The sequence below is a fragment of the Alexandromys fortis genome, unplaced genomic scaffold, assembly GCF_014885135.2.
Source record: "Alexandromys fortis isolate MF-2015 unplaced genomic scaffold, M_Fortis_MF-2015_v1.1 scaffold_37, whole genome shotgun sequence".
Taxonomy (NCBI): Eukaryota; Metazoa; Chordata; class Mammalia; order Rodentia; family Cricetidae; genus Alexandromys; species Alexandromys fortis.
The window spans coordinates 6,096,532-6,112,417 of NW_026067914.1; the positions used below are offsets into that span (position 1 = coordinate 6,096,532).

The following is a 15,886-nucleotide window of genomic DNA, read 5'->3' on the forward strand; positions in this document are numbered from 1 at the left end:
AGTTGTCCTAGCTTTTATCCCAACCACCATGATCTATGCCGGAGAACTGAAAACTTGACAGACTAGACATGTGACCCTGGAAAGCAGCACCTCCTCTGAACTCCGTAGCGTGAGGCAGTGACGAGCAGCTTCTACGAGGTCCTGTGTCCGTTATCCTGATAAAAGAAGCAGGCCAAGCTACTTCTACCACTCTTCCTACTTATACTTGCTGTGGAATAATCCTCCTGTACACCGTATAAACATATGTCACTGTGATTAGCTTACTAAACAAGCTGACTGGTCAATAGCTGAACAGGATAAAGTTAGGCAAGAAAGCCAAACTGAGAATGTTGGGATAAGGAAGCACAGAGTCAGAGGGGACCCCAGACAGCCACCGAGGAAGCCAGATGTATAGAAAGTGAGGTAGCAAGCCATGAGCCACGTGGCAAAACACAGTTAAGAATTATTGGTTAATTTAAATGTAGGAGTTAGGTGGCAGCAAGCATGAGCTATCAACCGAGCATTTATAAATTATATTAAGTCTCTGAGTCAGTTATTTGAAAAGTGGCTGCTGGTTGTTTGGGAACAGGGGGTTGAGACAGGAAAACTCAGACTACATATGCTTACCTCTACAAGGTTTATATGGAACCTGGAGAGTTCCTTGTCATCCTTAAGTGTCATTCCAGGGACATGTTTTGGTCTGTGAAGGCTTGGGAATGAATGAATGGGTCAGCTGGGAATGTCCTTCATCTGAGGGCCATGCTGCTTGGACCTTAAAGAAGTCAAACATAGTCACCACTGATCAGTCACAAAACATGGACTTTATTACAAGTGACCAAACATCAGTGAATCATTGTTTGGAGAAAAAAAGGCTAACACAAGAAGCAATAAATATTACTATATCAATGTACAATATTGATTTGGCAACATTTGATAGAGTACTGAGCTAGGGTAAGGACCTAGAGCAATCAGCAATCTCTCTCTCTCTCTCTCTCTCTCTCTCTCTCTCTCTCTCTCTCTCTCCACACACACACACACACACACACACACACCTACACACACATATACTTTACCCATCGAACTCAGTTCCATTAAGTTTGCATGAGTGGACATAATCCCATTTTTAAAAGCCTTTAACCACCTCTGAAAACCCCGATTTTTATTTTCTTTGACAAATGAAATTCATTCTGACCAAAAAGCATCTTAACTTTAGATAAAATTAATATGAGTGTAAACATTTTCAGTAGTAATCCAGGGAACTCCTAACAGATAAAGGGAAGGTCCACTGTTTGCTTTCTGCTTCCCCTTCCCCCACCACCCTCAGCATCTTTGTCAACATTGCATCCACATTACCTAGACCCTGCTCAAATATTATTTTGAGCAAAATCTGTCTTTTCTTCCTGGATTCTCATACCCCTTTCTTTTATTGTAGCCTCAATGTAATGTCCAAATCATTGTTCTAAGCATTGTCTTGCTTGACTCTCTGGCTGTCTGTTCTAACTGTGAAGTCTGGGCTGTGCTGGGTTTTGCCCTAACCACAGGCACACAGAGGGGCTGCCCAGCCACCTCCTGCTGTTCTGTCTTTGAGTGGACAGAATTCATAATCTTTCACTCTCCCTGTGGTGTTCTCTGAAGCCCTCAGCCTTGGATTTGGACAGAGTGGCTCCTTTTACAGAGATTTGCATGAAGTCCTAGCCCCAGCTCAGTATCTTCTCTTTCTGTAATGCCCACAGCAGAAACAATCACATCAGTACTTTTGCTTAAGAATTCCGAGCTATCCACAAACAATAGCACTCTCAAAATTAGAACAGCAAGTGACGTTAATCTTCCAGGAACAGTCTAATACCGATGCTGTACATGGACGTGGTATTGTCTGTTTCCTCTTATGTTGGCCCTGTTATTTATTTTGCAAACTGGAACATGTGTTAGTTAGGGTTTCTATTGCTGCAACGAAAAACTCCAAAAAGCAAGTTGGAGAGAAAAGGGTTTATTTGCCATTGCAGTTCATCATTAAAGGAAGCCAAAATAGGAATTCAAAGAGGGCAGAATTCTGGAGGCAGGGGCTGATGTAGAGGCCATGGAGTGGTGCAGCTTCCTGGCTTGCTTCACATGGTTTGCTCAGCCTGCTCTCTTAAAGAGCCCAGGACCACCCGTCTAGGGATAGCATCAGTCAACAATGGGTTGGGACCTCCCCTATCAATGGCTAATTAAGAAGATGTCTTACAGCTGGATCTTACACCATCATTTTTCTCAATTGCATCCTCCCCTTTCAGTCAGATTTAATTTGTGTCAAACTGACATAAAATTAGCCAGCACAGAGCCCTGGGGGCTCACATTCCAACAGGTACCAGCCTGGTTGCTGGTCAATAATGCCAGCATTAATAATGCCACCAAGCAAAGGAGGCCTGGTGTGACTGCTTCAGAACAAGGCCCCAGGGCTTGCTTTTCTTTTGTTCTTTTTTTGCGGGAAGGTATCTGAGTGCCTGGAGCTGTGTTGCAGAAAATGTGATTTTGATGGCAGGCACGCAGATCCCATAGACCAAGCTTTAAGTCTCACATATAAGAGTACAATGTTGACAAAATTACCAAGCAGTCTTATCATTCAGGAGGCCATTTAAGCAGATGTGGTCTTCTAGTGAGACTTCAGAAAGTGACCACACCACAGTGTGAGGTGCCTGCTCTACTGGCCCCTTAACCCCAGACCAAGGCAAGTAGAAAAGGAGCCTCTCTATTGACCCTGGTTGAGGAAGGGGTTGATCTCAGTTCTCAGAGAAGTCTCTTACCCTGTGACTAGAACTGAGGAGTCTACTCACTCCTTCGAGACAGCCCTCTGGCTGGCCTGCATGCACAATGAACAAAACACACAAGAGTACCTGGAACTTGGTTAGCCAGTCTTCTACTCAAATTCCAAGTCTTTCCTTCTGTCAGCTACATAGCTTCACTCGTACATTTGGCTGTTGGGAACGGTCCCTTCTTTCTCTTTAGGATAGATTTTACTTGAATCCTCCCTCCCCTTGGAAAGATCAAACCCCAATTTCTAGAAGACAACTGGACAACATTTCCTGCTCTTCTAAGTCCCAAACAGCACCGAGCCATCCCTCTATCTGCTACTTAGGTAGTTTCTCATCTGTCAGCCCGTTCCCAAAGAGTGGGGAGGGGGCGTTGCTAAAGCACCCCAACTCTCAGAAGAGCGTTCAGGGTGCATGCTGCCTCACCTGCAGCAATAGACCAAAGCGCCAGGTATCCATGCTGTCCTCAACAGATTCTGGGTACCCAGGCTTTCAGAGGAGACACTACATTTCCCACTCTGTATCTAGTCCCCCCCCTTTTTTAGGGGCTGCATCATGAAAAAGCTTCTTTATATCATTCCTTCTAACCACAGCACTCTCTCTTGTACTTCTCGTCACTTCTGGTGCACGGGTGACATTTGTGCTCAGAGGCACAGCAGAGAGATGAGGGTCAGCTTGTGCATGTTAGCCCTGTCCAGGATGATAAAGGATAAAAGATTCTAGTTCTCATTTTCCTTTTTCCAGACAGTCACGACAAGTTAGATCTTTGCTTGGGACAGTCTAGCAGATCAAAGGGCATTTAGGCGGGCTTTATGGGCAACTTACCCTGTGGGATTTTGCTTGAGGCCCCATAAAGTTCTCCATAAAAGTCTCTGGGCCAAATGATCCCTGGTCTGGACATAATTTAGCTAAGCCCAGCTCCTGAGCAACCCAGTCTCTCTGCTTCCCAGTGCAGTTCCCACTTCCCATGGCTCCTAGGTGTCCCACAGCATTCAACGGGCCGGGTAGGGGAGTGGGAGCTGGAGTAAGGGACAGGGGAGTGGGGAGCCTGAGCCGAGGCTGCTGGCTTTACCGGGTGCGGATGTTTCTCCCTTAACCTGATTTCTGCTGAGAACATCCTCTGGCCTTTTCACAGTCTGCTCTTCCCAGCAACATTCCTTTCCTACTTTTTTTTCTTCAATCCCGCTCTTCCAACCCCCAAACTGCTCTCCCCTCTCCTTGTCGGTGGAAGGACCTCTCGAGCCTTGGCACGTCTCAGTAGGCCGAACTGCTAGGCAGCAGGTCGTAGCGTCCCCCACTGTAGACCACTACACCTGGTGGATAGTAGAGCAGGTCAGGTTCTGCAACGGCAGCGTTAAGCGGCGCCAGGGCCTGCAGCCCGTGGTCCTCCGGCTCTGGCTTGGTGGTGGCGGTGAAGGGGCGCATGCTGGTGAGCGAAGGCGACGCGATGCGCCACAGCAGGTTCTTGAGCGCCTTTCGGAACTCGCGGCGCACTAAGCAGTAGAGGATCGGGTTGAGGCAGCTGTTGGAGTGCGCTAGGCACACGCTGACTGGGAACGCGTACACCTGGCACAGAAAGTACTCCTGGCTGAAGGGCACCGCGTTGAACTTGATGAGGATACTCCAGGTGGTGAGCGCCTGGTTGGGCAGCCAACACAGGAAAAAGGACAGGACTACGATGGTCACTGACTTGGTGACCTTGGACCGCCTCCGAGCGCTGGCTGCACTCAGGCCTCCCCCAGCCGCTGCGACTCCGGCTCCATCCGTCGTCCCCACTACGCGACGGTCCGAGATGAAGCGCACTAGCAACAGGTAACACAGACTGATGATACTCAGCGGTAGCAGGAAGCCCAGCAACACCTTCTGCAGGTGGTACAAACCCAGCCAGAACTGCCTGTCCCAGCCTAGCAGCTTGTCGGGGAAATGCATGAGGCACAGCTCCTCGCCCATCACCCTGATGGTGATAGAAAAGATGACATTGGGCAGCGAGGCTAACATGGCAGAAGCCCATATCAATCCACACAACACCTTGGCTGAGAAACAGCAACTGTCCCTTAAGCTCTGGCCGCAGCAGTCGCCACGGCCAAGCCCTCGGGTCCGATGGCTCTTCAGAGCGGAGGCCACAGAGTGGTAGCGTGCCACGCTCATAGCAGTGAGAAAGAAGACGCTAGCGTACATGTTCATGGACGTCACCATGGACACTATCTTACACATGGCCTTGCCAAAGGGCCACTTGAAATCTAGAGCGTTCTCCACTGCCCAGAAGGGCAAAGTGAGCACGAATTGAAAGTCAGTGAGCGCCAGGTTAGTGACGAAGAGGTTGATTGAAGATTTGCGCCAACCCTGCTTGCTCTTCATCAGGTAGAGAACCAGTAGGTTGCCGGCCAGTCCCAGGGCACAAACTACCCAGTAAACCGCACTGATGAGAATCCGTACCCGGGCCTCAGTGTCTGCGCTCTCTGCCCCGCCGCTGCCCGGGGGATGCCCGGGTGCCGCACCATCAGGCAACTCCAGCCCCAGCTCCCACCACAAGTCGGGAAGCTGCGGCGACGCGTTATTGCTCGTGTTGGTAACCTCCAGCGAGTCTGGGATGAGGCTGAAGAATTCTGAGAGCTCATCACCCGCAGCCACCTTACTCATGGTGGCGGCTGTGGTTGCAGGAGCCACCTGCGCGCGCAAGTGCCCCTGGGTCATGTTCTGCGGGCCAACTATCCGAGAGGCACTGCTAGCTCCGGGTGTGGTACCCAAGGGGTCCAAGGAGCTTTCTAAGAAGCCACTGAAGACAACACCTGGAAAGAGGATGCTGAGCCGAATCCTCGCACCCAGAACCGCCTTGGGCTCAAGGGTTGGCTGAGCTCAGCATCAGGTCTTAACGGAGGGCAGTCAGGAAAGTGGCCCGGATCAAGGGTCTTCCTTTCCCCGCCCCCCGTTGTCACTTAGACACACCCCCCCTGCTCAAGAGCACAGGTCTCCTTCTGCTTCTCTTCCCAGTACCTTTGTCGGCTTCTGCTGTTGCCCGGACGAAATTCTCTCCTTTTAGAGGAAAACAGAGATCGGGAACATCCGTGTCTCACTCTGACTGCCTGGAGGTGGATTCACACCGTCACTGCCTGGAGCTCCGTTGGTGTTTTCTATTTGTCCGATATTGTCACCCGCAAGTGACTTAACAGAGTTACTGGAGTTGCGTTCGCACCCACAGAGCCTCTGCGGAGAGCCCCAAAGAGCATGCGTAATCCCCGTAGAAGGGGGTGCTTTCCGAGGTGCTGAACCCCGCGCGCCACGGGGGGGGGGGAGGCAGCTTCCAAGGGTAACTCCCTCTTTTCTTCTCCCCAGTTGCAGAAGGAGCGGTCTTGACCTTTTATTTTCTCTTATGGCTGGAGTGAATATGCTTTCTTCCGTTCTTATTCTGGCTCCCCTCCCCCCGCCATTCTCCCTTTCACTTTGATATTGAAATCATTCAGTCAACACAATAGTGACACCTTTTTCCTTTAAACTAAATGACATTCAATCCTTTCCGAATACTCAAAGCTGAGCTCCATCTCCCCTTAAATTAGCAGGTTGGCAGAATTCCAAGGATTGGTGTTTACCTGTGGCAGAATTTCAAGGGTTGGTGTTTGCCTGGAATTGGGTGTATTTTGAAAACCAAAACCGTGGGGGTACTGTGGGAGATACATCTCAGAATTTCAGTATATTTAAATGCCAGACTAGCCGCTCTGGTGGAAACTACACTTTTAAAGAAGGGCCTAATGAATTTGGAGTGTTTGTTTTACTGAAGAATTAAGCTGAAATCCGAGTATGCTAAGTATGCAGAAATTGGCCTAATTTCTGGGATAATAAAGGGTCCCTGACTTTAAAAAACAGCAATTAAGGTGTGTAGCATCAGATGGAATGGAAGAGGTAAAGACATTTAACCAAACAAAGAAACAACAAGAAAGGCAAGAGATACTCAACAGCCTTAGGAAGTTTAACGTCTTAATTCCAAAGCGCACCTGAAAAGGGCACTTCGCCGCAGACGCTGCAATTCTCTATTTTACCAATAGAGGCCGCCAGAGCTTTGGTAAAAATCAAACCGAACGGCAGTTGCTGCGTTCTCATCTGATGACGCTTTGGTAATTGTGTGCAACTGTGGACGCTCGTGTCTCTTGGCATCCCTGCTTTATAGCTGTCTTCAAGATCACTTTTTCATTTTTTAAAAGCTTTCCCCTTCTCTATCAATTTTCTCTTTTGCTTTGTTCATATTTCAAAAGCTATTGAAAAACAAGAAAGCCTGTGGCAATACCAAAAGCCGTCTGTAGTTAAGTTTTTAATGTGTTCATATCAATACTCCCTAAGCCACACAAATAGCTTCGTTGTCTTCAGGCTTCCAGTCTCATCCATGATTTTTTGATATGCCCCAAGTACCATAAAGCAGTCACACGCTTGATGAAGCTTATGCAGGAGATTCATGCCATGTCACATTCTGCTGGGCTCTGAGCAACGTTGAGAGAAACACAGCCATGACGTAAGTCCTTTATTTTTGGTCTCCTCTGGAACTCAGTCTAAATGAATGTGTAGTTTGGGAGCACGGTGGCTGAAGTTTTTGTTTAGGCTTACGTGTGACTAAGTTATCCGGAATACAATGGACTTGCAACAGATGCCTGGACAATAATTTCAGCTCTTTCCCGGACTTTAGGAAGTGGGTAGGTAATAAGTAGCTTGCTGTACTATTATGGGCAGTTGCTTAGATTTGGGCTGGAGGTTATTTGGGGGTTTAAATTTGGATAAACCACATAAGGGGAAAGCCTACAGAGAAACACAGCATCAAGAAGCTCATTTTCCTCCAGGGAGGCTGTATATGTGATTTTTTAAAAACTGGGTTGTATATCTGAACTTACATGTGCCACGCAACATCCTGAGTGAGGACAGAGGCACCACACAAACTGGAGTATGTAGCTCTGCACACCTAGAATCATGGAGTGTAGCCATGATGCTGTGCAAGGGAGGCCTGAAGAGGTGAAGGGATTTACTAAGAGCTCATTTTCATAAGTTGCTCTGCCAGGGTTAAGCCGTAACTCTCCCGACTTTTGTGTGGTACAGTTTTGTATCATTCTTTTCTTCGTAAGTTGAATCTAACTGCCCCATAGCTTTCAACGACAGAGTAGGTGGCAGACTGAGTAATATTTTCTCCAAAATATATGCATCTCTGGGCCCTTGGATATTATCTTATGCAGTCAAAAGGATCAGATGGAAGTGACTGAAGGTCGTGAGATGAGAGAGATGTTCGTTGACTATCAAGACAGACCTGAGACACTCACAAAAGCCCTTGTGAGGGGCTGGAGAGATGGCTCAGCGGTTAAGAGCATTGCCTGCTCTTCCAAAGGTCCTGAGTTCAATTCCCAGCAACCACATGGTGGCTCACAACCATCTGGAATGAGGTCTGGTGCCCTCTTCTGGCCTGCAGGCATACACACAGACAGAACATTGTATACATAATAAATAAATATTTTTTTAAAAAGCCCTTATGAAGGGCATCATGAAATGTGGAGATCAGAGAAGTCAGTGTGACAGTGAAGCAGAAGCAAGGGGCTCTGCTTTGAGGGAGAAAAGGGGCACAAGCTGGGCCACTGAAAGGTGGAAAGAGGCAGGTGGTGGACACTCTCCCGGGGCCTCCAGAATGCAGTAGCACCCCCAGCGCCTTGATTGTCTCTGGACAATGATTCGGGAATTCTGAGTCCTAGGAGAGACTGGGTTGGCTTTGTTTTGCAGCACATTTGTGACAGTTTGTTGTGGCACAATTGCTAGGACAATTAAGCTGCATATCATTTCGTTTCATTATTTTATTTTACTATTATTTTAATAATGTTCATCATTATTATTTTTCACTCATTCAACAAATACTTATTTAATATTGCTTTGTGTCAGGTATTAGTCCAGGGCTAGAAGACTTTGTGGTAAATAAGTCTGTTAAAGTGCATATTCAGAGAGCTGATACACATATTCAGAAGTTATGTGATTGCAATTTCAGGAAGGAAAACAAAGTAAAATGAATTATAAACCATCTACAAGGACTTTTGAACTTTCTGAGCCTATCTATTTAGCAACTCTTCAAATTAAATGTTTTAAAATCAATAATAATTTCCAATCACTGTATGATTATCTAATGAGATAAGGGTTTTTCCTCTCTGGAAAACTATGAATAAATTAATAAATGGTATGCATGGGAAACTATGTCTTAAGGAAAGAAAATTCAGAAGCTATGGAAAGGGCTCCTCCCTTTCCACAGGAAAAGAAAGATCATTTGGGCAGAAGGGATGTTGTGGGTGAAGACAGCAGCTGGTGGTGAATAGGTGGCTTTTGTTGGCCAGAAAGTGGACTAAACTCCTGGACACAAGCACAGCAAGTGGGACTGGCGAGATCTGCTGAGTCAGGTAATGTCTAGCCAAAGAACTGTGGTCCTCAACATCAGCACAATGAGAGGAAAAATCAGAAAGGAAGCAGCAAGATCAGCTTTGCATCCAACCCATCCCTTTAGCTGTGTGGTCGAGTTGGACGGAAGGAACACAGAGGGACATTTAACCAATTAAAAAGCTAAAGCAAGACGCATGACAGAGGTGGCAAAGCAACCCGTGATGGAGAAGAACCAAATGAAGTTTACACAGATGCTTTGAAAACTGACTTCTGGGCCCTTGATGGGCAGCCTGCAAGGGGCAAGTGAGCAGGAGACAAAAGCCCGTGGGAATCTACTCTGCCCCTGGGTAGGGAGCGATACTGAGGAGAAGAATTGATGGGAATATGACAAATTCAGATTGCACAAATGAGACTGCAGATGATTACAACACTATCAATGAGAAACTGGGGGATAGTTAGGGATGTGAGTCCATAACTCTGAACTCTAGATCTAAGATAAAACTTTGTGAGTCAATGGCAGAGCTGGAAATCACAGGTTTCACGTTGTCTGTTGGAAGCTTGAGAAAAAAAAAAATAACCAAAGAAGACAGTAGGTCTGGATTTGATGGTAACAGGTAGAATAAGGGAGAAGGTTGAGACGATGTGACATGGAAGGCAAGAAACATAAATGTAAGAGGAAAGAAGAGGCTGTGTCTAATGATGCAGATGCTGGGCAACGGGGCTACTAATGTTACTAAGAAGAGAGTCGCATTGACTTCTGGCCACGAAAGAAGTGGAGCCAAGGGAACTAGAGAGAATTCAGAGATGTTGACTAGTATTTTGCTCTTTGGAGATCTATGGTATAGACTCAAAGATTCACCTAAACAACGGCCAAAAAGAAAGAAAGAAGTCACGAGTTTGGGCTTCTGGTCCTCAGTTTGTGTCACTCAGTTACAATGTCTCAACTCTGGAAAACGTGGACATTCTGAGACTGGTAACTCTTTGTTGTGAAAGGGTGACCAGCACTCCTGAACTGTCCCCACTAGATAGCAGTAACATCTCTTCCTCCTGAAATGCCTGTGTACGTGGCCACGTGTTACCTGGAGCAAGCATTCCCTTCTCCTCTATGTTTAAGAAACTGTGAATCTCAGGACAGATTATGGTAGAAGAGCAGTGTACAGCGTACAGAAAAGTCCTTGGGACCCCATTCCCATTGCTAGGAAAATAATTCACAGGGCCTTGCCTTCAGGTGAAAGACTGTATACAGAAAAATACCATGGTATACTCTCTTAGGCTACATATGTACCAGTCTCAGCATTGATGGAATATATCCTATCCAACTAGAGAGCCTTGTCTCTCTTCTTAATGCTCCTCAACTTAACTAAATAGAGTTGATAATCCTATTAAAGGCATTCTATCAGATTGTTGATTAAACTGGGAGATTTTCCCAGGAAGCCAGAAGCTCTGGTTCATACATGATAGCTGAAACTCCGGGCCTTATCTGAATACAAGAAAAGTTTGGGAAAACTGGGCTCCATCTGTAGTGAGGCAGTCGATTCCCCTGATTCTATTTCCATTATTGTTGAGCTGAGAGCTCTTTCAGGTCACCCAGGGGTTGTAAACAAAGCTGGGGATACCCTGGTGCTGGATATGCACAGCCCATTTTGGAAGCAAAGGAAAGAACACAAGGCAAATGTTTGTCTTTGTAATCTTATTCTTAGATGCTTCCCAATGAAGTTTCAGGTTAGCCTCTTCCTCGGAACAGGCATTCCAAGTTAGTAAATATTTGAATATGGAAGAGAAGTCTACAGCTCTGCTGCTCTTGCTTGGAAATGAGTGATGTTGGGGCTGACCCCAAGCAATCAGCTAATGCTTCCATTCTACAGTCAAGGAATGCTTCTAGTCGCAGGCTCCCGTGTAAGGAAGTAACTGGCACTTGGGAATAGCCTGCGGTGGATGCTGGGCATGCAGATGAAAGTTACTGGGGAGCTTGTTAAAAATCAGACTACAGATCTTTCCACATCCCACGCCAACCCCAGAGATTCTTACTCTCAAAGGGGTTCGAAAAAAGCCCAGAGGTTTACAATTTGACATTCTGTCAGGCAACTCTAATTTTTCCCAAGTTTGTACCTCTCTACTAACTTGGAGGCAAGCTTTCAACCTCGAGGCAGATCATGCCACTTGGCTTGGTGGGAGGTGACAGAGATATGGAAAAGGCTTTGTCACATTCTCTTAATGTCACAGTTAAGCCCCTGTCGGTCTGAAAGGGTCACGTGCTGCAGAGTAGCTACGAGAACTAGTTAACACAGGACTCAGCCTGAACCCTCAGAGATGGCTGTCCCCACGTGCACTTCCACAGAGTGTTGCCAAAGTGCCAGCATGCCTAGAAACCTCTTCATTTCTTACTCTATTTTTCCAAATGAATCACAGATAATGTCTACAAATTTTCAGTTGTGTTTGACTAGGTTTGAATTATGGAAGGGTAAATTCCCTTTTCAAAGAAATTCACGGTCAGAGAAAGCTCAACTTTCGACCATTTCTCTGAACAGTGTTGAGCCTATTTTGCTCAGCCAGCACATACAGGCTCGGGTGAGAAAAGCCTGTCAGGGTGGAATGTCGTTAGGTGTGCTGCTAAAAACAACACCAATCATATGATTTGCCCTCTGAATCCCTCCCTTGAAAATGGAAACCTCCCAATGAACATTGAACAATATATAATTTGTTGATATTGTTCAAGAGCATAAACCTTGCAAAAAAATGAAAAGAGAGGCTGCTTTTTCCAGCAGTTTGGTTTTAAGCCAGCCATGGCCCCTTCTTCACTTCCAGGCCATTATTTTGATTATTAAGTTTTGCCACCGTGGGCGTTCACATGTCAAATTGTTTTCTTTGGCTGGCACTGCCTTTGTTAAAGACGGCCTTGCAAATGTTTCTTCTCTTTTTCCTTGTCAAAATATTTCAGTCTCATGTACGCTTCAAGCACAGGAAAAAAATGCTACCATTTTGAGAAAGGTTCCCTAACTCACTGAAAAGCAGGCATCTTTCTGACCTCGTCAGTACTTCTCTTCGGGCATACATCCCACATAACACATTCTGTGGTTTTCTATACAATTTTTTTCCAGCAGAGAAGATGTATGTGACCATTCCTGAAGTTCATAAGCACAAAATATGTTTTAAAAAGAAAGGTTTAACATTAATGATCTAAGCTTCCAACTCAAGATACTAGAAGAAGACCAATAAATTATATTCAGAAGTTAGGAACAGAGAAACACGGGCAGAGCCTCGGTTGCATTAGGGATTGACTTTCTTACTGCTATGTAGTAAAGGTATTTGTAGAGAGGTCTCAGGAGGAAGCCAGAGCATCTGGAAATAAAGTTGCTCCGGTCTTGGGAAAGAGGATAGCTGATCGGTAGGTAGGAATATGTGTGCTTCTTGGAAGCCTCTGATGTCCATCATGGCACACCTCACTTCGACGCAGACATGGATCTTCACAGTGTTGTGCATTATCTTTGTTAGAGCTCCCAGGCCCTGGCCTACAGGAATGTCAGCTCAGCAGTCATTCACCACATGGCACAGCAACCTTGCTCCTTTGCTTTGTCCACCACGTACATTCTCTTCACTCAGATGGGGATTTCTAGCTCGTCTCTGTTGTCCGAACCGTAAGTTCTCTTTCTTAGAGATATTGTTGTCACTGTCAGCTTTAAATTTCTTTTGAAAACTATATACATATGTATAAGGACTTTTTATCTTTTCTATCCCTATTCCCTTCTTTCATCCCTGTCTCTCTCCTTCCCTTGCTCCTACTTCCAGCCTCCTACCCCCACTGAGTTTAGCTGCAGTTACTTGTGTGAGCATGACTTGGGTGCTGTTTCCCAGAACACTGGCAACTTCTCCGTGACACTTCCACTGAAGAAGGGCTGAGGGACTAGTAACCATTAGCTGCCCAAAGTCCCTCAGTGGGTATTGGAGAATGCTTTGAATTCCTTCCCTATGCAAAATGAAATGGTGATTGGCCCAGTCTTTCGCAAGTAAAAACAGCCAAGACCATGGCATCTGGTGTTTCCCAACACTCTTGCACATCTTCTGGCTCTTGCGTTCTTTCTGCTCATCTTCCTTGATGTTCCCCCGAGCCGGGGTTGGGGGTGGGGAATTGATAGAGATGTCTCATGTAGGATTGAACACTCCATAGTCAGGTATTCTCAACACTTTGACTTTGAACTAATAATTTGTCTTGAAGATTCAACTCCTACGTTATTTCTTCTTTGGGGGATATTGTAATTGTCAGTGCTCCCAAAGGAGAAGCGATCACTCTTTCTATGTTCCCATAGGACTCTGTGTGAACATCTGCTAGTGTGCTTATTCTCCCTAAACCACAACAATACAGTCCTCTGATGCGAATGCCTCTTGAGCACTGTAGTCATGTCTCATCCATTTTTGTATCCTCAGCTCAAGGGGCCTGGAAAGCTGTATGAAGCTTGAACCCACGGATGAGTCATGAATTCCAGTTCTTTCCTGACCACCAACATCCATTTAACAATAGAGAAAAAAGGAAGGACTTATTAGAGTTTATTACAGAAGCATGTTTAAAACTGATGTAGTCGACACTTATGGCATCAGAATCTAACACATCCAAAAGCTTCCTCTCATCCCCTTTGTAATTGATCCCTTTTTTTTTTTTTACTCACTCTGGTGTGCCTCTGTCACTATACAAAGTAGTTTTTTTTTTTTTTCTAGAAGTGTTTATCAGTGCGAGCTCACACTGCATCCTGCTTGTTGATACGTGAGGAGGAGCATGTCTGGCTTGTTAGCTCTGAATGGTTTTATTTGCACTTCCAAGTGTAGTTTGCTCTTTTTATAGCTGAGTATTATTCTACAAGATGTGTATAAAGTTTACTTATGACAGATTTGGATTATTTCCAGTTGGGGCTTTCATGAGAATCACTGCTATAGATGATTGTGGTAGTTCAAATATAATGACTCCCATAAGCTCATAGGGAATGACTCTATTGGCTCATATTTCCTCACTATGATCCCTTCCCTATTTTTTGGGATGGTAATGTATATGCTGTGGCATTATATGTTGGAAATATGTGATCTGTATTTTATTTTAATTTTGTAGGAGATTATAGTTAAGAGATTGCATGAATCTCAAAAGAGATTTTGAACTTTGGACTTTTAAACATTGTTGAGACTGTGATAGACTATGGGGATTGTTGATGTTGGACTAAATACATTTCGCATTATCATACTGTTACAAGCTTTTGGGGGCCAGGGAGTGAAATCTGTTGGTTTGAAAGAAAGTGGTTCCCAAAGGGAGTGGTACTATTAGGAGGTGTGGTCTTGTTGGAGGAAGAGTGTCACTGTGGAGGCGGGCTTTGAAAACTCATATATGATCAAGCCATGCCTAGTGTCTAAGATTACTTCCTATTGCCTGTAGTCAAGACATAGAATACTTGACTGCTTCTCCAGCACCATGTCTGCCTACATGCCACCATGTCTCACCATGATGACACACCATGATGATATGGACTAAACCTCTGAAACTATAAGCCACCCCAATTAAAAGTTTTCCTTTCTAAAAGTTACTGTGGTCATGGTGTCTCTTTACAGCAACTGAAACCCTAACTAAGACAATGATGGTGCTTATATCTTTGGGTGGATACGTAATTGCTTTCATTTTTATTGGGCTAGTGCCAAAAAATGGAATGGATTAAGTCATGGTAGAGTACTTATAATTTTAAGAAACTGGTAAGCTATTTTCAAGATGCTTAAATGTTTCTACCCTTCTACATTATAAATTGAAATTCCAAATGGATGTTGTCAGTAGATGAAGTCTTTGGAATTTCAATCTTCTGAAAGGGTATGGAGACCCTAGAGCCTGACTCACTATGTGAGGAAACAGAATTACACTGTCCTAATAGAGTAGAAAGCAGATACTCAGCAGACAGCAGATCTTCTGAGGCCCCGATTTCACACTCCCAGCCTGCGGGATGCTGAGGATGCTTTCTGTTGATTGGTAGTTTTCCCCTTGTCTTTCAGGATTTTAGAGACGTTGCTCAATGTCTTCTGGCTTGCTTTGCTTTGGATGAAAATTCGTCTCATTCTCCTTTGTGCTCACATGTGGAATGCCTTACCTTATTTTTCTGGTTACAAACTAGATTTCATATTTTGTATTTGTTTTCAGCATATGGGGTTTGATCTGCAGTGTCTAATTGACTAACAATACCGTGTAATGTAAGAGGAGACTGCTTGTTCATTTTCCCACTGCCCATTCCCAAATAATCACACAATTATAGTTATTCCCAAACAATTATAATACTGTTTGGCCAGTAACTTGGATGTATTCCTAGCTAGCTCTTACATCTTAAATTAACCCATTTTTATTAATCTGTATATCACCATGAGACTCTGACCTACCGGTGAGGTTCTGGTGTCTTTCTGCTTTGTCAACTACATGGTGTCTTTCTCACTCTACCTTCTTTCCTCCTCTATCTCTGCTTGGATTTCCTGCCTTGCTCTATTCTGCCCTGCCATAGGCCAAAGCAGCTTCTTTATAAACCATTGGCAATAAAACATATTCATAGCATACAGAGGGGGATCTCACATCAATGTAATACAGACATTGTTTTCTTAATCTCTAGAAGTTTGACTTGCTCTTTTCATCTCTCAAGTCTTTCTTTATCATGCCTATACTTTCTATGCCTTTTTCCTAAATAATCTAGTCACTTAAATCCAAAATTATCCTTCTTTACTAA

At 45.0% G+C, this 15,886-nt stretch overlaps 1 protein-coding gene across 1 annotated transcript; it reads right to left on the reverse strand.

Moving 5' to 3' along the window:
• Positions 1-4,022: 4,022 nt before the first annotated feature.
• Positions 4,023-5,462, reverse strand: Rxfp3 (relaxin family peptide receptor 3). Its single transcript, XM_050139042.1, has one exon. It carries the CDS (start codon positions 5,460-5,462, stop codon positions 4,023-4,025), a length of 1,440 nt encoding a protein of 479 aa, XP_049994999.1.
• Positions 5,463-15,886: the final 10,424 nt, after the last annotated feature.